Source organism: Myxocyprinus asiaticus, chromosome 50 (genome assembly GCF_019703515.2).
Source record: "Myxocyprinus asiaticus isolate MX2 ecotype Aquarium Trade chromosome 50, UBuf_Myxa_2, whole genome shotgun sequence".
Taxonomy (NCBI): domain Eukaryota; kingdom Metazoa; phylum Chordata; class Actinopteri; order Cypriniformes; family Catostomidae; genus Myxocyprinus; species Myxocyprinus asiaticus.
Genome location: NC_059393.1, coordinates 570,139 through 593,891, shown reverse-complemented (window position 1 = coordinate 593,891; position 23,753 = coordinate 570,139). Strand labels below are relative to the sequence as shown.

At 38.5% G+C, this 23,753-nt stretch overlaps 2 protein-coding genes and 1 pseudogene across 6 annotated transcripts in view; 1 reads left to right on the top strand and 2 right to left on the bottom strand.

Moving 5' to 3' along the window:
* The window catches only part of LOC127438705 (inositol hexakisphosphate kinase 1-like), a 123,704-nt gene extending 109,736 nt beyond the window's left edge, over positions 1-13,968 (bottom strand). The window contains exon 1 of one of the 2 annotated variants that reach the window (XM_051694507.1): positions 13,857-13,968. The gene's annotated coding sequence lies outside the window, so the exon portion shown is untranslated. The remainder of the gene's footprint in view (positions 1-13,856) is intronic. The other variant, XM_051694506.1, reaches the window with a different exon arrangement.
* Positions 13,969-15,667: 1,699 nt separating this feature from the next.
* On the bottom strand, positions 15,668-18,355 carry LOC127438864 (uncharacterized; annotated as a pseudogene).
* Positions 18,356-19,594: 1,239 nt separating this feature from the next.
* The window catches only part of ccdc66 (coiled-coil domain containing 66), a 59,450-nt gene continuing 55,291 nt past the window's right edge, over positions 19,595-23,753 (top strand). For all 4 annotated transcript variants that reach the window (XM_051694439.1, XM_051694437.1, XM_051694438.1 and 1 more), the window contains exon 1: positions 19,595-19,711. Coding sequence is in view for 3 of the 4 variants with exons in the window: in XM_051694437.1 (XP_051550397.1) it covers positions 19,698-19,711 (14 nt within the window). In the remaining variant the exon portion in view is untranslated. The remainder of the gene's footprint in view (positions 19,712-23,753) is intronic.

Genomic DNA, 23,753 nt, shown 5'->3' with positions numbered 1-23,753 from the left:
ACAATGAACTAAGAAAAGCACCGAGAAGAGTGCACAAAGAGTGTGAAGGCAGAGAATAAAAAGTCTGACCTGAAGCGTGTCACTGCTCCACATCTCCTCATTTCCACACACGAACCCTGACGTGGTGTCACACCATTCTTCAATAATGAACATATTAGTTATTGTTATTATTTGTTGTGGTTTTTGAAGATGCTATTGCGAATTGTCAAATTTCACAACCGACTACTGAAATTTTGGTATTGTGATAATGTATAGCCTATATTGTACATGGTAGATTTTGCTGCAATAACATGATGAAAAAGTAGATCTCATTCCATAGAAGTTTGAGTGAACCTGCTGTAAATGATGGCAATGGAGGCTTTCCTTTATTTGACTACCATACGTAACATAAAATAATGATCATATGACAATAGCCTCCTCCCCTACCCAGTGCAGTTTACACACCGCAAAAAATTATTTTCAAGACAAGTATTTTTGTCTTGTTTTCCTGTAAAATTATCTAAACATTCTTAAAACATGATTTATTTACTTGTCAAGCAAAATGGGATAAGATATTAAGTCTTGTTTTAAGAGAAATCTGACAAAATTTGTGAACTTTAGACTTAAAAAAAACAGCAACAAAAAATCTGCCAATGGGGTAAGCAATATAAACTTAATCAAAGGGAAAACAGAAGTCTTCATCTACTGAAAAGGATATTAGAAACTTTGTGGAACTATTAGAACTTCCTAAACTGATGGCTGAGCAAAATAAATTCTCTTGATTCTGAGATAACCTTGGAGGAGCTTGGCGAGGTAATTAAGGCCTTGCTTATAGGCAAGAATCTGGGGCCAGACGGCTTTGCCGCTGAATTGTTTAGATCTTATGCTTCAGAACTGGCACCACTTTTGCTTCAACATGCTACTACATGCTGTTAGGTTAATGCGCATGTTTTTCTTTTTTCTGTTTGTTATGTTCGGGGGGAAGTTCGGGGTTTGATTGTTTCACTAATGGGGAATGTGGTCTGTATAACTTTGTTTTTGACACACAATCTATTTTTTCTAATATGTCAAAATGTCATATGTTAATATGAATAAGTTGTCTCTCTCCACATGGAATGTGAATGGGTTGGGGCACCCCATAAAAAGAAGGAAGGTTATTACTTTTCTTAAACGTAAGAAATATGATATAGTGTTTCTTCAAGAAACACATCTCTCCCCGTAGGAAGCTGAAAAATTTGGGAAGATTTGGGGTGGACATGTTTTTTTTAGTGCTGGCTCAAGGAAGAGCAAAGGAGTCATTATACTGATAAATAAACATCTACAATTCAAATGTCTCAAACAGATTAAAGATAAATTTGGGAGAGTCATTATTGTTTTAGCTGAAATTCAAGGGCAAAGGTTGATTTTGGCTAATATTTACACACCTAACACTGATGATCAGGGCTTTTTTATAGATCTTGAAGGGATGTTGTAAGCTGCTGGCACCCCTCATGATATAATATTGGGAGGAGACTTTAATCTTTTGATGGACTCAGTCCTTGATCATAGTGAAGCAAAAGTGTGTAAGCCCCCTAGAGCAACACTGACACTTCACAGGATGTGTAAAAATCTTGGTTTTACAGATATTTGGAGACTTTTGAACCCATCCGGTAGGGACTATACATTTTTTTCATCAGTCCATAAGATTTATTCTAGAACAGATTTTTTTTTTGGTGTCCAAGTCCCTCATTTCATCTGTTGTTGATTGCTCAATTAGAAATATCTTAGTCTCAGATCACGCTCTGGTGAGTTTAGAGGTGTTGCCACATATAGAGAAAAAGAAATCATGTAGTTGGTGCCTTAATGTGTCCCTTTTGCAAAATCCTGATTTCCAACAAATGTTAAAGACTGAAATCAGTGTTTATATGGAGACCATCTGGTCCTCTGTATCCTCTGTGGGTGTGGCCTGGGAGGCACTTAAGGCGTTTCTTTGGGATCGGATCATACAGTATGCCACATTCATTAAAAAATCCAAAGCACAAGAACTTGTGGTGTTGGAAGGAAATATTAAAAGTGTAGAGGCTGAGCTGAAGCGCCGTATGTCATCTGATGGCCTCAGAAAATTGACCCGATTGAAATATAGATATAATACTATTTTGTCACGGAAAGTGGAGTTTTGGTTATTCAGGGCAAGACAGTCATACTTTGAGTCGGGTGACAAAGCAGGAAAACTTTTGGCTAGATATATAAAGCAGAGAGGGTCTTTCTCTACCATTCCCTCAGTGAAATCTGCTGGTGGTGAAATATTTACCCCAGCCATTGATATTAAAAATGCTTTTAAAGAATTCTATTTTGATCTCTATAGTTCCAGGTCTTCATCCACTGATGAAGATATTAGGAACTTTGTGGAACCATTAGATCTCCCTAAACTGACGACTGTGCAAAAAAACTCTCTTGATTGGAGGAGCTTGACGAGGTAATTAAGGCCTTGCCTACAGGCAAGGCTCCGGGGCCTGATGGCTTTTCCTGGTTTTTTAGATCCTATGCTACAAAACTGGCTCCACATTTGTTACAAGTTTATACAGAATCATTAAAGAATGGAAAGCTTCCTCCAACCATGATGCAAGCCCGAATTAGTCTGATTCTAAAAAAGGACAAAGATCCAAGCGAGTGTAAAAGTTACCGCCCAATTTCCCTGATCCAGTTAAATGTAAAAATTTTGTCCAAAATTCTGGCTAATCGATTAAGTAAAGTTATGTCATCACTTATACATATAGATCAGGAGGGGTTTATTCGAGGCCGTAGCTCTTCTGATAATATTAGGCGTCTCATCAATATCATGTGGTCAATAGCGAATGATCAGTCTCCGGTCACTGCCATTTCCCTTGATGCCGAAAAGGCATTTGATATGGTAGAATGGGATTATCTTTTTAAGGTATGGGTTCAGGAGTACATTTATTGGTTGGATTAAGTTACTTTATAGACATCCTGTAGCAGCGGTACAAACAAATGGGTTAATTTCAGATTATTTTACTCTGGATAGGGGCACCCGGCAGGGTTGCCCTCTTTCCCCATTATTGTTCTGTCTTGCCCTGGAACCATTAGCAGCCGCAATAAGGAAGGAGGATGATTTTCCAGGGGTGACGGCGGGAGGTGTGGCACATAAGCTTCTGCTTTACGCAGATGATATTTTATTATTCGTCTCCAACCCTACTAGATCTATGCCTTGCCTCAACAGAATTATTAACTCCTTTTCCAAATTCTCAGGATACAAAGTCAACTGGTCTAAATCCGAAGCTTTGGCTTTGACAGCGTACTGTCCACTAACGGCCTTCCAGCCGGGTGCCTTCCAGTGGCCCAAACAGGGCATTAAGTATTTGGGGATTTTATTCCCAGCAAATTTGTCTGATTTAGTCAGAGTTAATTTTGATCCCTTAATAAAAAGTTTTTCGAATGATGTGGACAGGTGGGCTTCATTTCACTTATCGATGATTGGGAAGGTTAATGTTATTAAAATGAATTGTATTCCAAAATTCAATTACTTACTGCAGTCTCTCCCTGTAGATGTCCCCCTCTCTTATTTCAAGCAATTTGATAGCATAGCGAAGTCCTTTATTTGGAATGGTAAACATCCCAGGTTAAATTTCAATAAGTTACATAGGCTGATTGACAAAGGTGGGTTAGGCCTACCCAAGATTTTGTTTTATTATTATGCATTCAGTCTTAGACATTTGGCTCATTGGTCGCTTCCACCTGAGAGAGCTCCTCCCTGGTTTTTTATTGAAAAGGAAGTTCTTGCCCCTATCTCGCCACTGCAAAGCCTTTCGATTAAACTAGCCAGAGAAGTTAAGTCGCATCCCTTTATTTTGCATTTGCACTCGATATGGACAAAAGTGTCCAGAGTGTTTAATTCTGATATTTGTTTAAACATAGCCTCGAGCATATGGCTGAACCCTAAAATATGTATTAATAAGTCCCCTTTCTGTTGGTCAGATTGGATTGTGAGGGGGGTTAATACACTTGGAAACCTATATGAGAGTGGAGTATTGAGATCTTTTGAAAATTTGATTCAACATTTTGGGATTCCCAGATCTCAATTTTATAAGTATTTACAGCTGCGCCACCTGCTCTGCTCTGTTTTTGGGAGTAACATACACCCCCCCTAGAGTGGCAGATACTCGGGAAGTGGTGATTGCTGCTTTTGGGAAGGGTCATGAGGCATCAGTGTATTACTCCCTGTTAATTCAGAGTCTGGGGGACGGAGCTTTAAATTCTCTCAAAAGATTATGGGAGGAAGATTTAAATTTGTTATTGGAGGAGGGAGAGTGGGCTAGGATCCTAAAAAGCATCAGGTCTGCATCTAGAGATGCAAGGATCTGTCTGATGCAATTTAAGATTTTGCATCGGTTCTACTGGACCCCCTCTAGATTGTACAGGCTAGGTCTTAAAGACTCACCCACCTGCTGGCGATGCCAGTCAGAAGACGGGGACATAACCCATGTTTTTTGGTGTTGTATTAAGATTCAGGAATTTTGGTTGAGGATCCAGCATTTTGTGTGTGACGTACTGGACACTCAGTTTTCATTTTGCCCCAGACTTTGTATTTTGGGTGATGGAGGGGTCCTGAATATAGCAGATAAATATATGAAAAGCTGGGTCCTAACCAGCATGATAATTGGCAGACAGCTAATCCTTAGGAGTTGGAAGTCAACTGATGCGCCCTCATTTCGTGAGTGGTGCACCGAGTTGGGTAAAGTGGCAGCTTTCGAGGAGATGACTTCCAGACGGCTGGGGAACCTGTCGAGTTATGGCAGAAAATGGGGCAGTTATTTGTCTCATTTGGAGAGGTCCTAGTGTGGGGCAGTGGAGGGAGACACATTTATTTATTTTTTATTTATTTATTTATTTATTATTATTATATTTTTTTTCTTCCTATATGTTGAACTTTGTCTTTTTTTTATGTACTATTTGTGTGTCTGTTTATATGTGGGTATTTAGTTATTTTATATTGTGCGGGCGGGGGGTGGGGTGGGTGGGGGGGGGGGTATAAAGGGTTTTAAGTTGATTCCTAATGTATAATTTTGTGGTTAAATTTATTTTTGTCTGTCTTGGAATCAATAAAAAATTTTAATAAAAAAAAAAAAGAATGACATGAGACACATTGACACAACCATGACACAAGCCCGGATCAGTCTGATTCTTAAAAAGGACAAAGATCCAAGCGAGTGTAAGAGTTACTGTCCAGTTTACCTGATCCAGCTAGATGTTAAAATATTGTCAACAATTTTGGCTAACCGATTAAGTAAAGTTATGACATCTCTTATACATTTAGATTAGGTGGGGTTTATTCGGGGCCATAATTCTTCTGATTATATTAGGCGTTTCATTAATGTCATGTGGGCAGTGGCGAATGATCAGACTCCGGTCATTGCTATCTCGCTTGATGCTGAAAAGGCGTTTGATATGGTAGAATGGGATTATCTTTTTAGGATTTTGGAAATGTATGAATTCGGGAATACTTTTATTGGCTGGATTAAGTTACTTTACAGACACCCGGTAGCAGCGGTTCAAACAAATGGATTAATTTCAGATTATTTTATTCTGGATAGGGGCACCCGGCAGGGCTGCCCTCTTTCCCCCTTATTGTTCTGTCTTGCCCTGAAACCATTAGCAGCCGCGATAAGAAAGGAGGATGTTTTTGGTGGCGGGAGGTGTGGCGCATAAGCTTTTGCTTTACACAGATTATATTTTATTATTCGTCTCTGACACTACTAGATCTATGCCTTGCCTCCACAGAATTATTAATTCCTTTTCTAAATTCTCAGGATACAGAGTGAATTGGTCTAAATCCGAAGCTTTGGCTCTGACAGTGTACTGCCCGGTAACGGCTTTTCAGCCGGGCGCCTTCCAGTGGCCCAAACAGGGCATTAAGTATTTGGGTATTTTATTCCCAGCAAATTTGTGTGATTTAGTCAGAGTTCATTTTGACCCTTTAATAAAAAGGTTTGAGTGATGTGAGCAGGTGGGCTTCATTACGTTTATCTATGATTGGGAAGGTTAATGTTATTAAAATCAAATGTATTCCAAAATTCAACTACCTGCTTCAATCTCTCCCTATAGTTGTCCCCCTCTCTTATTTCAAGCAATTTGATAGCATAGCGAAGTCTTTGATTGGAAAGGTAAACGTCCCAGATTACACTTCAATAAGTTACATAGGCCAATTGACAAAGGTGGGCTAGGCCTACCCAAGATTTTGTTTTATTATGCATTCGGTCTCAGACATTTGGCTCACTGGTCGCTTCCACCTGAGAGAGCCCCTCCCTGGTTTTGTATTGAACAGGAAGTTCTTGCCCCTATTTCGCCATTGCAAAGCCTTTCTATCAAACTAACAGGAGAAGTTAAGTTACACCCCGTTATCTCGCATTTGCACATGATATGAGTGTTTTTTCAGACATTTATTTAAATGTTGCCTCGAGCATATGGCTGAACCCAAAATTATGTATTAATAAGTCCCCTTTATGTTTGAGAGAGTGGATTGGGAGGGAGATTAATACACTCTGTGACCTATATGAGAGTGGAGTGTTGAGATCCTTTGAAAATATGGTTCAACATTTTGGGACTCCCAGATCTCAATTCTTCAGGTACTTACAGCTGCGCCACCTGCTTTGTACTATTTTTGGGAGTAGCATACACCCCCCTAAAGCGACAGATACTCTGGGAGTGGTGATTACTGTTTTTGGAAAAGGTCATGAAGCATCAGTGTATTACTCCCTGCTAATTCAGAATCTGGGGGACGGAGCTTCGGCTTCTCTCAAGAGATTATGGGAGAAAGATTTAAACTTGGTATTAGAGGAGGGAGTGTGGGTTAAGATTCTAAAAAAAGTCAAGTCTACATCTAGAGATGCAAGGGTGCACCTTATGCAATTTAAGATTTTAAATCGATTCTATTGGACCCCCTCTAGATTGTATAGGCTTGGACTTAAAGACCCACCTGTTGGCGATGCCAAGAAGATTAGGGGGGTGTGTTAAGATCTAAGAATTTTGGTTGAGGGTTCAGAGTTTTATGTGTGACTTATTGGGCACTCAAATTTCATTTTGCCCCAGACTCTGTATTTTAGGTGACGGGCGGTCATTAATATAGGGCATAAATGCATAAAAAATTGGGTCCTAGCCAGTGTTATGATCGGCAGACAAATCATTCTTAGGGGATGGAAGTCGGCTGGAGCACCCTCATTTCAAAAGTGGTGCACAGAGATGGGTAGGGTAGCAGTATTCGAGAAGATGTCATGTAGAAGGCTAGGCAACATAAGATTCGTTTAATAAAAAAATAGGGCTGCTATTTGGCCTTTTTGGAGGGCTCTCGGGGAGGGGCAGCAGAGAGAGATGTACAATTTTAAATATATGTGATTATTATTTTTTATATATATATATTTTGTTTTGTTTTTTGTGTAACTCAAGCTGTGATCACAGGGATATTTGTTGAGGGTCAGGGTGGGGTTGGGGATTGGGAGGGGGAAAGGGAATAATGGGGGTTAAAGTTGATTCTGTGAATATATGTTTTGCATTTCTGTTTCAAGTGTGTGAATCAATAAAAAGTGTTAATCAGAAAAAAAAAGATCTCACCCAGTAGTACATTATGCCAAGGTCGAAAGAAATTCCAGAAATTATGAGAAAAAAGGTGATTGAAATACATCAGTCTGGGAAGGCTTACAAAGCTATTTCAAAGGCTCTGGGACTCCAAAGCACCACAGTGATATATATAAACCTGTATATATGAATTTAAATATGTAAAAATTACTTCTTAACGTGTATGAAGCACACATGCACCAAAATAAATATGACAATTTCTATGACAAATTACTCGTGTAAGTCTTTGTAGAAACTTTAGCTGCTTTTCCACCATTGGGCTGAACTGTTCTCATCGCAAAACCATACTGTTCCGTGCCGATCCGGGCCAGGTGGCACGGTTAAGGTTTCTTTTTCCACTGTGGTATGTAACAGATCCGTCTTTTGGTGACACCGTGAGAGGTAAACATTGGCGCAAGTGCGGCACGCTATGGAGGATAATCGCATATTCCAGTTTTTAGGACTGCTTTTTTCCCTGGTTTTACTCTGCTAACAAACAGCAAAGACATGGACCATGTTGCAAGAAGGAAAGTAAATAGAAAAAGGCACGAGGTTTACATTAATTTGCTGAGGACTTGTGTTTCACACAAGACATGAACATGCAGAAAGGTAAAAGTTCCCAGACTAGCTAAAAAGGATATTTATTAACAAAATATTATAGAAATATAATATGAAAATAGTATATGAGAATATATTGATGTATTCTGAGTTTAAATGAGCTAGTAATCTAATTCCCTGATGAAAAAGGCATGTGGAAAATTACATGTAGTCTACAATACAATTTAAACCATCATAAAAAAAAATCATGAAGATACACTAAACGAGTCATCACGTACAAAACCCATTCTACCTGCACAGTTGAGAAGAGTTGTGTACGGTTAGCTAACCGTGCCGAGAATTCCATGCCAAGAACAGTTTATAATCGTGCCGTGCAGAACCGTGCTCCAGTGGAAATGCTACTGTAACCGTTCCGTACCATGCTCAGAACCATTCGGTCCGATGGTGGAAAAGCAGCTTTTGTAGTGTGTTCATGGCCATATAGGAAAGTCATTTTAAATAAGAACACATTTTAAACTGAAAATCTTTTCCAATTTGCTTAAGTACATTTGAATGAAAAAGATGCGATCAAATATGCTCACCTATACTGTGCTGTTTCATATTTTTGAAAGCAGTGTCACTAAACTATGGCCAGAAAAACTTAACGCGCACTCCAGTCTGAATCTGTGTATGCCACTGAGTGTTGTTAAACTCACCGTTGAGTTTAATACAGAGAGCACTCTGATAGTCAGACTGGTTTTATGAAAATCAAATGAAGGACCAGCCACCAACTGAACAGTCCTGATATAGATGAAAGCTAAATCCCATCAAAAGTCCAGAAGCATACCACAGTGGCTCTCGGATCGCTCTCATATAAAGCCAAACCAAGTGCATCTGCAGATCTTTGTCTACGTGCTGACAGAATGTTTTTCATGTGGTACCTGAGGTGGTTGGGTGTGGTTCACAATAAACACTGCTAAGTCAGCATCAGGAAAATGACTCAAAAGAGAGAGAGTTCCTTCTGACTCCACCAACACACCCTTCAGTGTTTGTCCGATCCATCTGATCAGGTGCCAAGACAGCAGGTCAACCAGATACAAGCAGATGAGTGGAGCGGAGAGAATGAAAACAGGAGTGTTTGAAATCTGGTTTGGTTTTGATAAAGAGGACATCTGTACACTTAATAGATGGCAGTTACTCTCCTGCCAAGTGACATGATAAGAGCGGCGGGTGGTGTGAGGGAAGAAAAGGGCATAAACATTTCCGAGGCTGTTTGTCAACTGGTGCTGGCAAAACTCAACATCAAACGACACTCACAAACTCTCCAGTTCACAAGAATGCTTTAGATAAAAATAGATGCATGTTATTGTTGTGCTTGTGCTATATATAAAATGAAAATCCAGGCGCATGCACTGAAAACGACGTATGTCATTTGGATTCTCTTTTGTTCCTGAACTGCCACGGTTCTTCCAAAACTCATCCTTGTGCCACCTTTACAATTTTTCATCAATCAGGGCTGGGCAGTATGATGGTAAATACTGAGCGATGTCAAGGTGTAAAAATTTTGCTATACCATTAATACCACAGTATTTACATAGCTATCAGTGGGCAGGACTGCTTTAATTTAACTACAATTGAGAGCGAGAATGCAACAAAAAGAGTGATGCGAAGATACAGATGTGACAAAAACAACTCAAGATGAGGAAGAACTTTCTACTAAGGGGTGTAATGTGAAGCATAGTTGTTTACGGTTTCCAAACAATGTCACAAATTGGAGCATTAATACAGAATTAAATTGAGGTGTGATGAAACGTGCGTATATCGGCTGTTATATAATGTGTTGGGTTTAATCTGATAAAGTAATTAGTTACTGTAATCTATTCACTTATTCAAAAAGTCTTATAATCAGAAAAATTCTTATAATCAGATTACAGTTAATGACTTTCAATTAAGGAAATTATTTTTTTAAGTACATTACTAGGGTTACACCGATTTCTAAAATAATATGATTTATGTATAATACATTTAAATTATGAATTCATATGTTCATATACATCTGTTTGCTTTTCTGTGACAGCTGAAGAGTGTGTGAGAAATGAAGGAAATTTAGACTATTTTGAGTTGAGTGGAAAAACAAAAACGTTTCTGTGAAATGTTTCAAACTTAAGAAAGCAGACTAATTTAAAGCTGAAGAGTGCAATTGTTGATGTTAAAATATTTTCTCCTATCTAGGGATTTCGCAATTATACGGTTTCATTTTTAAAGACAATTAAAAAAGTAATGGTTAAAATAACAAACCTTCACAAGCACACATATTCCAGGTTCAATAAGTTAAGCTCAAAGTTAAGCTCAATTGACAGCATTTGTGGCATAATGTTGATTACCACAAAAAAAAAAAAAAAAAAAAAAAAAAATTAGACACGTCCCTCCTTTAAGGGTGCTTTCACACTGCCAGTTTAGTTCGAAACACAGCACGGTTTGCATGAAAAACTGGTAATGTGAAAGCTGTCATGCGGACCGGGGAGCGCACCGCGGTACCGAACCTGAGACTACCTGTAGGAGGTGGTCTGAGTTCGGTTGCAATGGAACTGTAGCGCAATTCGCGTGAATGTGAAAGCAACTCGGACTTGGGTGCGCACTCGTTCAGGAAGTAAAGTAACCTGCGCAAGCGTTTTTCATTCCTGAAAGTCCCACAAAATTAATGACACCACAATGACATACAAGTACAATCAACACTATAAATACTGTCTGTCTGTCTGTCTGTCTATCTATCTTATAAATACTATATATAAATACTATTATAGGTTATAAATATAGGGTATAATAGGATATGACAGTGGCGATAACTTCACCTTGGACACGAGCTTGAGTAAGCGTGCAGTGTAAATAAAGTTGCAAATGAATTCCTTGCAATCAGTCGTCTCCTCAAAAAATGCCGTTTGCGAGCAGCAGCAAGCCGCCTTCCCCTGGACATCTGATGAGTTACACCATGAAGCGCACATATACGCAGTTGTCGTTCACTCTGCTGTGCATAATGGCACCAAAATAACAAAAAAACAAAAAGTATGATGAGTCGCGTTGTGTTCTCCATGCGTGTTTGTGGTGATGTAAAATGAACGCAAATGGACCGGGGCTCGATAGAATCAAGTGAGTGTGAAACCAGACCAACGCTGCGGGGGGCACCGGGAACAATCGCACTCAGAATCGGAACGCAGCAAACGTGCCCAGTGTGAAAGCCCCCAGGGTGCTTTCACACTTGGTTCAATTGCTTGGACTGAACCCGAGTTCGTTTCCCCCCCCTCCCCTCCCCCCACGCTGGTCTCAGTTCACATCATTTTTTTGGGGTCCGAACCGCGGTCCGATTACGTCATCAACGTAATCAAGTGGCAGCTGTTTACTACTGTAACTAGGCAACAACTCAAGAAGACATCAGCTTCGCTGTGTGATTGAAGTATTCATCTCTTTGGATTTTACCACCAAAACTTTACATGCACAAAAGGACAATTATGTTTGTCTGCCACGGATGCATTGAATGTGCAGTGATGTGAAAAATATTAGCGTTTGTCTGCCACGACCCCGCGGATTTCACATGAACCATACCTCAGACCACCTTTTCAAGTGGACTCGGGACTTTTGGTGCGAATGATGTCAAAGTTCAGTTCGTTTGGGTTGTGTGAACGCTGTTTTCCAAACTCGGGTGCGCGCCCACGAACCGCATCCGAGTCCACTTGAAAAGATGGTCTGGGGTAGGGTTCATGTGAACTCCGGTGCGGTTCGCTGCTGATAGGAGCGCAATCGTACCAAATCGCGGAAGTGAACCCTTATTGATGACGTATAATTTGCATCTTTGCAGGCTCCCAATCACAATTATTATGGTTTAATGAATTTCTCATACCAGCTTTTGTGCAAATAAATCACCATCAGAGAGCAGCTCAGTCTTCACATCACTTGCAACGCATCCGCGGGCTCGCAGCAGACAAACGCTAATATTCTTCACCTCACTGCACATTCAGTGCATCCGTGGCAGACAAACATAATTGTTGTTTTGTGCATGTAAAGTTTTGGTGGTAAATCCAAAGAAATGAATACTTCAATAATACGATTGTCTTCTTGAGTTGTTGCCTAGTTACAGTAGTAAACAGCTGCCGCTTGTACTCACATTGATGACGGACCGCGGTTCGGACCCAAAAAATATGATGTGAACTGAGACTAGCAGGGGAGGGGGGAGGAAATGAACTCGGGTTCAGTCCAAGCAACTGAACCAAGTGTGAAAGCACCCAAAACGCTAAAATGGAGGTACAGTGAGACACTTGCAATTAAAGTGAATGGAGCCAATTTTTGGAGGGTTTAAAGGCAGAAATGTGAAGCTTATCATTTTATAAAAGCACTTACATTAATTCTTCTGTTAAAACTCATGTATTATTTGAGCTGTAAAGTTGTTTAAATAGTCATTTTTACAGTCATTTTAGGGTTTGTTGACATTACACCGTCATGGCAACCAAGTTGTAAAATTGGCTAACTTTACACAGAAAAGGTTAGTAAGAGATTTTATCACACTACAATCATGTTAACACATGTACTGTTTACATCTTGTGGCTATACTTTTGAAACAGCGAGTATTAACGTTTACTGATTGGCCCCATTCCATTGTAAGTGCCTCACTGGATGGACGAGTTGAAGTTAATTTTTGTGGTAATCAATATTATGCCACAAATGTTGTCAATTGAGCTTGTACTGAACCCAGAATATTCCTTTAATGAGTGAAAACCTTCCCAGATATATCAGTGCATCTCATTTTACATTTCATGGCCATGCCAAGAAGTGACCCCTGGAGAAGGTGTAGAATTTTACACTCCACATATATCAAATTACTAGATATCAGTCTGATTGACTGGTGAATGATCAATAATGCAGGACTGAGGATTTGGGATTTTTGAGAGATTTGGGCTTCACTACTCAATAAAGTTAAATCTGATGTTGATGCAGTTTGGATTTCCCCTGTTCACTATAAAAAGACTATAATAACAGAAAAAAAACGATGCTATTTTTTCTTATTATACTATTCCACAATAAGCTTCTGTTGCTTTTTCAGGGAATAAGCGTATGTGTGGATCAAAAGAGATATTCAAATTCTTGCACATGTGCATCCAACAATATACCTCAATATTCCAGACTAATCAGAGAAACATAAAAACACATTCAAAACAGACATGACACACACACACACACACACACACACACACACACACACACATACAGAGAACATGCAAAAATTAAGTCACATATCTGCTCTAATGTAGCCTAAGACTTATGTAATGAGCCTAGTGCATATTATCATCATCAACATCTTCATCATAGTGATTATCTGTTATGGACACAGGGATGCTTCAGTCATTCACACAGAGCAAGTAGGATATAAACACAATCAACTATAAACTATAAAAAATAGGTGAATTTGAATTAAAATAACCACATTCATTGAAATTGTAATAAAAAACAAAGTGTCCAACATAAAATAAATCTCCACATCATCAGCGCATATGACCTTTAACAAACACCATCATGTAGTAATAACAGCATACACGTGTTATTCGCACATATAGTAACATCCCTAAATATGACATTTATCCACCAAAAAAAAAAACAAAAAACAAACAAAAACAAATAGTTATTAAATCTTTACTAACACAGTTAACGAGAGGAAATGAGCATGAAGTCATTGTTTATATACATACCTGATGTAAAGTAAATTCCTCCTCAAGAACAGCGCTGTTATTCGTTTCTTGTCGTTTCCTCCTTTTCCGCGATGATTATATATATATATATATATATATATATATATATATATATATATATATATATATATATATATATATATATATATATAGTTATAAATAAAATTGTAAATAAATAAGTAAATGTTGTTTTAGTATAAAATCCTACTGATGTCCTTCGTGTTAGCACGCCGGCTAATATGAGCTACCACCAGATATGATCAACGGAAACGATTAAATAAAATTTAACTACACTTTCATCAGACCCTGTATTTTATATTAAGTAAATATCTGAAAAGAATAAAAACTCAGGTATTTGAGCTGCCAAAGCCTTTTTACTCGTTTAGTGTGTGTGGATGCTAAAGCTGATGCTAATCCACACAAACAGACCTCAAATCTGACGAAATTGTTTTTAATCGAATATAAATAAAGATGAAAATAAAGAGCTGATGACACGTTCTCTGTTTTTATCTGTAAATATTGGATAAATCTTCAGATATAGCTGTTAAGATAGGCTGTAAACTAATCGTTATGTCCGTACAGCTCTCATTGTTAATCCAGAGAAAATCAAAGATGTAAAATAAATGAATTCATAAAACATTGATTTATCTGAAATAACCTAAACTTAATCAAACACCGTTTCATCTGACACTAGCAAATTATTCAAATAATGTTATCTGAGTGTCTCTCATCTAACCTCTTTCTTCTATAATAATAAACACCCCATTATTAAAGGTGTTTATGAATACTGACTAAAATACCCGACTAGTTAGAGTGATAACCGCATTTAAAGTCTGTTTTCCAGCTAAAACACACGCTAAGTGTGTAAACGCCTGACATTTAGTGAAATAACAATATAAACTGACAGACTTCACGACCACCACCACAACCATCATCATCATCATCATCTACTGCCCTCTACTGATACACTACACCACAAACACATAAGCCCCTTTCACACATACAGCCTTTTCCAGAAAATTACCTGCAAATTTGAGGTTAGAGGTCATGTGTGAACACAACCTTTTTGAAAATACTGGTAAATTTTGTTCTTGCAATTTCCCTTAATGAGAAGGTGTATCATTATCTATAAATTTCCATACTGATGGTATGTGTGAACAGCACATGTGGTACATTTACCAGTAAAGGTAACCCAACGATTTTCCTGTAATTTACCTTGTTGCATGTGTGAACGGGGCTATTGGCTACTGTATCTTTCTTTCAGCTTTTTCATTTTAACTTTCAAGCTGAAAACCAATGGAAGCCGGTTATAATGACTTAATATTTCATAATGAGAATGTTTTTTATAATCATGACTTTTTCATTATTACAAATTAAGTTCCAAGTGTAAATTAATCTACAGTAAGTGGCTGCTTCCCTCACTTCTGTGACAATTCTTCTTGCATCCCACCACCTCCCCATCTCTATCTTTATATTTCATAACATATTTCAAAATTATCTTTCTATTCCTTGCTTTAGTCAGATTGTCCATGGGAGATCTTAGAGCTCAAGCCCAGTCCTGTGCTTTTACATAATTAGTGCAATTGAAACTGCCTTTCCTTGATTGATAAGATTGTCCTGTCCATCTCATTGGGCAGAAGATACACATGTATGTATTTAAATAACTGCTTTGTATCTGCCCTGTTTTAATTTTGTAAACCCTGATAAAGGCTTGTGTGCCAAAACTTGTGTTTTTTTGTTTTTGTTTATGTTGTTGTTGTTTTTTTTTTTTTTATGTAATAAATTTCTCCCTTCTACAAGTGTTGCTGGATTTATCCCCTGCAGAGGGACTTACCAGCGAAACCTCTGCACCCGACCTCTACTGGGAAGCACCTTGCCCTGCAACCTTGTCTATGGTAGTCACTGACTAGGCTCTCATATTTTTCTTACTTCCTTTCATAAGCCTCCTCCATATTCTCCTCCCAAGGCACAGTGAGCTCCAACATAACTGTGTTCTTGGTTCCCTCGAACACCAGCACATGTCAGGCCTGAGAGTGGTTTTGGCAACATGCTGTGGGAACTTAAGTTACCTTCCGAGGTCCACCATCAGCTACCAGTTCTGAGCTGTGTATTAAAGCCCTGTTGCTGCTTTAGATGTTTTACTTGGCTTCTCTCCAGCCTTGATGAAGCTGATTGCTGGTTTTGCTAGATTCTCTTTCTGGCTGCTGGTAATGGCACTGCAGATTGCCTCTGCTATGGTCTTGAGCACCTGTTCGTGCCGCCAACGATACCTTCCTTCACCCAGTGCCTTTGGGCAACAGCTCAGTATGTGCTCAAGGGTCCCCTTCCTTGGGCAAAGAGGGCACTGCGGTGAATCTACCTGGTTCCACTGGTGCAGATTTGATGGACTTGGAATGACATCGTAGACTGCCTGGACCAGGAAATTGATACGGTGTGGTTCGGTCCTCCAGAGGTCAGACTACGTGATCTTTCTCTCCACAACTTGTTCCCATCTCATCCAGGCACCTTGCTGTCTCATCCCCACTGCTCTGCTGGACCTCTCCTCTTCAACTGCTGCTCTCACCTCATCCTGGATGAGTTTCCGTCTTCCTTTCCCTGCGCTTTGTCATAACGGGGCTTTATACAAGTTCTCAGTCCTACTCTTCCCCTGGCCACTGCCCCCACCAGGAGTCCATGGCATAGTCATGACTCTGCCTGATCCACTGCTGCCTCTGCTCTCCACTTCCTGCTGGTCTTGACTGCTACCCCCGCACCAGAGACCTTTGGGTCAGCCGACTCGCGGTATTGCAGCACTTCCCCCGTTCGCAAAACCTTGAACTCCTCCTCAATGGACTTCAAGGGGAGCCTAAGTTTGCAGGTGTTTCCATAAAGGGCAATTCTGCTTAGGCTTCTCGGCATCCCCAACCATCTCCTTAGGTAGCGGCTGATCCTCCTTTCTAGGTCAGTGATGGTGGAGATTGAAAACTCATAAATGAGCAGTGGCCACAGGATCCTTGGCAAAATACCATGCTGGTAAATCCATGCCTTAAATCTTTCTGGGAGGCCTGTCTTGTCCACCTCCCTCAACCACCCATCCAACTCTTCACATGTGCTCTTGACTGACGTTGCTACTGTTTATACCCTTCCCCAGGCTCTTGACTGGTTTCTCAGAGATTGTTGGGATTGGTGTATCTGCGATGGAGAACTGAAATCTGTCCATGACTTGACCTTTTTTCAGCACCAAGGAGCAAACAGTGTCACTGATATGGTGCAGCCTGTTATAATGCCAACCCCCAATCTATGACAGTCTGATGTTGATGATCCTGCTGAGACTCTCAGGCTGAAATAATTGTAATAATCCTGTATCAGGTCTTTCATCCTTGTTGGAACATGATGTTTCTCCATAGTCTTCTGGACAAGCTCGGTGGCATAGAACCATATGCATTGGACAGGTCTAACCACAGCACCATCAGGTCACCTTTGTTCTCCTTGGCATCACGGAGAAGCTTTGTGACAACTCCAGTGTGCTCTAAACAATGTGGTACACCAGGAATGCCACCTTTCTGTACTGAGGTATCAATGTATTGGTTCTTGAGGAAGAAAGCAGTAAGTCATTTCGCCACAACACTGAAGAAAATGTTTCCTTCCACACTGAACAAAGAGATGATCCTGAACTGACTTATGTCTTTGGAGTCCTCCTCTTTAGGAATCCATACACCTTCTGCAGATCCCCATTGCTGTGCTGCCCTGCTTCTTCTCCAGATGACACGAATGATCTTCCAGAGCCATTGTAGTAACTTTGGGAAATGTTTGTAAACCTTATAGGTTGTACCACTTGGTCCTGGTGGTGAACTTGACTTGGCTTTCCTCACCAGATCCTGGACCTCCTTCAAGAGAGGCTCTCTCAGGTCTAATTATTTAACAGGCTCTGGTTGTGTAATCACAGCTTTGCATTGCCCTAGTTCTTGGTCTCTGGTGGGGTCGCTAACAGCATTGCTGAGGTACTTGTCAACATCTTCCTTCGAGCAGGTCAGGCATCCACTGCATTTCTGCTCTAAAAGTTGTTTAGTGAACCCGAAGGGGTTGTTAATGAAGGCAGCCCGCTTCCTAGCTCTGTCCCTTCTTCTCCTACGATGTTGTTTGGCTCTGTGCAAAGTTAGGAGCCTCTTTCTGAGAAGAGCTCTAAGTTCTGCAAGTGGTACTCATTCCTCCCTTGCAACCATGTGTTGTTTCTTTAAGGCTTTCAATTCCTTCCTGATGATGTGGATTTTGACTGCCCTCTGATTCTTCAAGTATGGTTGCTTGCTTCCTCCTTCCTCCTTTAGACCAAACCTCTCAGCTGCTATGCTCACAATGGTGGTTGTCATAGTATTCAGCCTCCTCTCTGCATCCCCTTTTGCTGTTGCTTCCAGCACCATGTCCACTTCCTCGTCAAACTTCTGACACTCAGCTATCTTGCTGACTTGAGGCCATCTGATCCTTCTTGCCTTGGACTGCATGAGTGGAGGGTCTGTTTGCATCACATGTGTGGGGTGACATTAAGTACTAAGTCATTATTACTAAGTCATTATTATGAGAAAGTTTCTCATTATCATAAGATAGGCTATTAAGCCATTATTATGAGAAAGTATATAATAATAATTAGAAACTTAGTCATTATTATGAGATACTTAATCATTGTTACAAAAAATTGTATTAAATTAAATTCTAATTATAATATGTTTATTATATAATAATATAATACAGCTCTACATTGATAAAGTATTATGGGATATCCCTCAAACACTGTAAGAAGGTTCCACATTATTTTATTTTATTTTATTTTCTTGCAGTTTATGCAAAGTTACTACAGTTTTACTGTAGTAGTAACTCTGGCAGTAATTATGGTTACTGAGTCATTCCATTAAAGAAGCACCACTTCCATTACAGAAATTAACCTTGATTTTACAACCGTAACCATAGTTTAACCATGGTATTTGTAAAACCATATTAACCACAACATTGACCATGGTTACCACAATATTACTATTGTAAAATCATGGTTACTGGATCAAAATGGCTAAATGTATCAAAACCATGGTTTCCACAAAAAAAAAAAAAAAAAAAAAGGTTCCTTCAGCCATTATTAATGCAGTCATGGTTATTACAATTTTACTATAGTAAAACCAAAAATAGTATTGCCACCAAGTGTTTTGACATTTAAAATGTAAAAATATATTAAATAGAAAAATGTATTAAAGGCCATAACCTTTACAACAGGGAGAGCACCACTCATTTTGCTTTGAAATATTCCACTCCATCAAATTTCCCCATCACATGTTCAGAATATTTCAACATACTCATTTTATTAAGTCACTTTTATTATTATTATTATTATTATTATTATTATTCTGTTTGTAGCTTAATGGCACAATGTAGTTTAATAACAATTAATAACTTATTTGTTGTATGAAAAAAAATCATACATAAATAACCTGCTGCAAACAAAATAACTTTTTCCAAAATGGAAGTCACTTGTTACATAGAATTATCTAACTTGTGATTAATCTAATGTGATTTTTGAGATAGAAAGCTTGTTCTATAATTTGGTGCTATGGGTTAAATACTTTCTAAAAGTAAAATAAATAAAAAAATTAAAAAAAAATAAAATCATCAAAACATTAAAAAAATGACAGTGGCGTTTCTACAAGCCACCTGCACGGGCGCAAGAGTGCTTTCTGTTTTTTTTTGCAGCAGCAGCAGCTCCGCGCGGCTGTAGAGGAAGAGATTCCGACTCAGCCAATCAGAAGAGCGATCAATGGTAGCGAGCAGCAACTGATACATTTACACATAAACAACATACGCACATGAATGGAGGCGTAAATGATGAATTTGGGGTGAGTGAATGATTTGAATGAGTAACGTGCCCTGTTTGTTTTATTATTGTTATGTGAATCATTGAGCTCTGATCACATACTGTTTGATCCTGCGCTAGTGTTTAGACTGATACTATAACATTGATAAAAGCATGTAATTTGTGCATAAAAAAACACTATAGTGATAATGTGCGTTGACTTGCAACTCATCTGAAGCATTTACTGGAAACTGTTTATTTGTGGATTTTTGTTGTTGATTTGCCATAACAAAACGGTACATGATACTGTTGCAATACTATGGTACAGTGCTTGACATATGGTATTAGCATTGCACTCAGCTGACTGTGATTACCATAGTTAAATGCTACTCCAAGAATATCACTGTATTTATATACTAATCGAATGTACTTAAAAATACGATGGTATTACATGCTACTTAAATTAACTTTTAAAAATACCATGGTATTTTGGCTGTATAATACTCCAATGTACTAAAAATATATATCATGGTATTTACATGTTACTCCAATGTTGGATGTAAAACACCATGGTTTTTCGATACACCCTGTGCTTTATTGCACTACAACTACACATTATATGATGTTGTACCTTGTGAATTTAATTGTTTTTTTTATATATATATATATATATATATATATATATACACACACTGGCAGCCAAAAGGGAATAATGTACAGATTTTGCGGTTTCGGAAGGAAATTTGGTACTTTAATTCACCAAAGTGGCATTCAACTGATCACTAAGTATAGTCAGGACGTTACTGATGTAAAAAAAAACAGCACCATCACTATTTGAAAAAAATCATTTTTGATCAAATCTAGACAGGCCCCATTTCCAGCAGCCATCACCCAACAACTTATCCTTGAGTAATCATGCTAAACTGCTAATTTGCTACTAGAAAATCACTTGCTATTATATCAAACACAGTTGAAAGCTATTTGGTTCGTTAAATGAAGCTTAACATTGTCTTTGTGTTTGTTTATGAGTTGTCACAGTATGTAATAGACTGGCATGTCTTAAGGTCAATATTAGGTAAGAAATGGCAAAAAAGAAACAGCTTTCTCTAGAAACACGTCAGTCAATCATTGTTTGATTGTCCTACTCAGGGATGCAACTAACGATTATTTTGATAAACGATTAATCTTCGATTATTTCTACGATTAATTGATTAATCGAATAAAAATATTTTTCCTGTATTTTATTAAAATATGAATTTTCAAAAAACTGAAAAGATAAAGGGTTTGGTTTGGTTTGATTTACTTTACTGAATTCACAATTTTATACTCTCACAAAACTTTGAACAAAGCGTGAATCATGAAAAGTTACGTTTGAATTTATTATAATTATTACTTTCAGTACATATGTGAAACAGTTCCTTGTAAAACTTAAAAATAAATGCTCATTATTAAAGAGTAAAATTATCCATTGGGCATGGAGTGAAACAAAAAAAAATCAACCCAGCAGAGGGCAATAGTGGCACGAGAATAGAAATATTCATAATTCTGCCCAGCTGCAAAATGCATAATATAATTAGATACATATGCTTGTACACTGTCACTGATTACATACATTTAAGTATTTTAATATAATAGTATTTTCACTGATTGCATGTTTATAAACTATTGTTTTCAAAAACATTGTGTATGTTTATCCAGTAAAATAATGTTTGCCATAGTATACATTTACTAGTGAAATCAGACATTACATGTGGCATTATCAGGAGGACTTTCAAATAACAGGACTGTTGGGCTTTACTGGTTGTTTAGATCAGTGTTACTATCAGAAATAATTAATAATTATTTCTGGAGTTATTAATTAATATTTAAATTAATTAATTGGATCTAACTCATTAAAACCTCATATGGGGTTCCAGTAAATGTCGTGTGCTACGTTTAGGAGCAAGTTTGGTTATTAGCAATAATTAATAATTATCAAAGATAATTATTAATTATTAAAATCAATAGAACATTGATGAGAATCAGTGTTAGCTTTTTTAAAATCCTTTAAATCAAAAATTATCAAAGATATTTGTTAATTGTTAACATCGATGAAACATTAATTAAAATTAATACTAGCTTATTGACCATTCAAATTCAATCATCAAAGATAATTATAAATTATCAAAAATCAATAGAATATTAATAAGGATTAACATTGACGGGGCACCACCCTGAAATCAGGGACTAATAACCGAATAGTAAAACAGTCTCAATATTAGATTGTTTTCTTAGGAAAATCGACATCCGAAGAATATCGATTTTCGGGAAAAAAACAAAACAATGAATGAAGGTTTGAATCCGAGCACTGACATCCCGTCAGCATGACACAGGCGTATGCAAAACAAACCAAAACACTTCTCTTTGAAATATAACAAAGTTTATTTATGCCGTAATATCAATTAATAATTAATACAATGCAGTCAATAAACTTCCGACTTACAACTACAAACTAAACAGTGATATGATTAGATATGGAAATCAAAATAATCCTATAACACATAAGGTGTGTGTGTGTGTGTGTGTGTGAGACAGTGTGTGTGTGTGTGTGTGTGTGTGATTAGTAAGAGAGAGAGAGAGAGAGAAGTGACAGCCCTAAAGCTGATTTCGCGATAGTGGGAGAGAAAGCAACTGTGTTCATCACTCAGAGACGCGGTTTTACGAGCGGGGCTTGTAAAAGTCCTGCGTTATTTAACTCTAATGGATGAACTCAGTTTCTGTCTCACCCGCGATGGCGAAATTGCACAATCCAATTTGGTTGGACCACAATACAGCAAAACAAAATCGTGATAATTAATACCCTGAGTATTAAAAATGAGCGGACATGGCGGTCCGTAAATTGTACAAGCAAAAACCTTGAAACACAAGAATAACACGCTATAATATTCTATCTCTGCCCAGATGTAAACCTCTTACTTGTATCGCATGAGGACACAGGTAGAATGTGTTTTCCTTCGTCCTTTAACTTTGACCCGGTTCCTTGAGGCTCAGGTGATGACGGGAGGCCATTTCCTCACTCTGTCGGCGGGCGGTACGGCTGTTGATTCACGGCGGGCTGATGGAGAACTCAGAAATGTCGACTTGATTGAAGATGGAAGAGAAATCTTTAATCCCTTCACTTCTGTAGGCAAACGGATGAAGATGCGAATTGCTCGGCGGTCTCCTTCGGATCCGTTTGAGTGTTTGGTTGAACACAGAGTAATCTCAACTCGTCCAGCGAGATGGAGATTGTATGGCTACAGTTTCAAGTCGGACATTACTTCCTTGTGCCACGAGGTTGCACCGGAGAGCAGCAAAAAAAAGCTACGTCTATATTCGGTGAACAAAGTCGCTGGAAGCAACTCACGAAACATTTCAGAGGTATTTCAACTCCTGATGATGTCATGTTTGAGGGACGTTCTGTTGTGTGCCTCATCCAATAGGAGTTGAGAGTTCGATCCTTTAGTGAGCAAGGCTTCATGGATTTGGAGTCTGTTTTGGACTCCCTTTGTTTGATTTTGGCACGATTTTTATCAGTAAAATTTACGACATGGAATGTGTGGGGGCTGAGTTAGGTTTTACGACTTGTGTTAGGCCTGCCTTTGTCTTCAATCTGAATACATGAGGCCCAACGTTCCCCCCTTTGTTCTGAAGATTTGATTGTTGTCCAGCACCTTTAGAGCAACTGAAGGGCCGAACAGTTCTTGTCTGTTCACAGTAACCCGTGGGTTACGCCATCCATGTATTCCTGATAGGAAAGAGAAATGGTTGCACAGTCCATACAGTTCATTAGAGTTCACAGAGGCTTTATCGTCTGGACAGAGATTGAGGCACACCTGGGCATAGAACTTCTAGCTAAATATAAAACTACATTCATCACACATAAACATTTCAAATTATTGGAAGGCACATCATTAACCATAACACAATCCTTTGTTGTTCTTTGGTCATAACACAAAATCAAAGTAGAACCTGACATTGGTTACTAGGAACAAAATGTTAGAAGAAAGGTGGGTTAAAGGTTAAAAGGCTTATCCTTGGAAATGATTGGGGTTAACCTGTGGGAT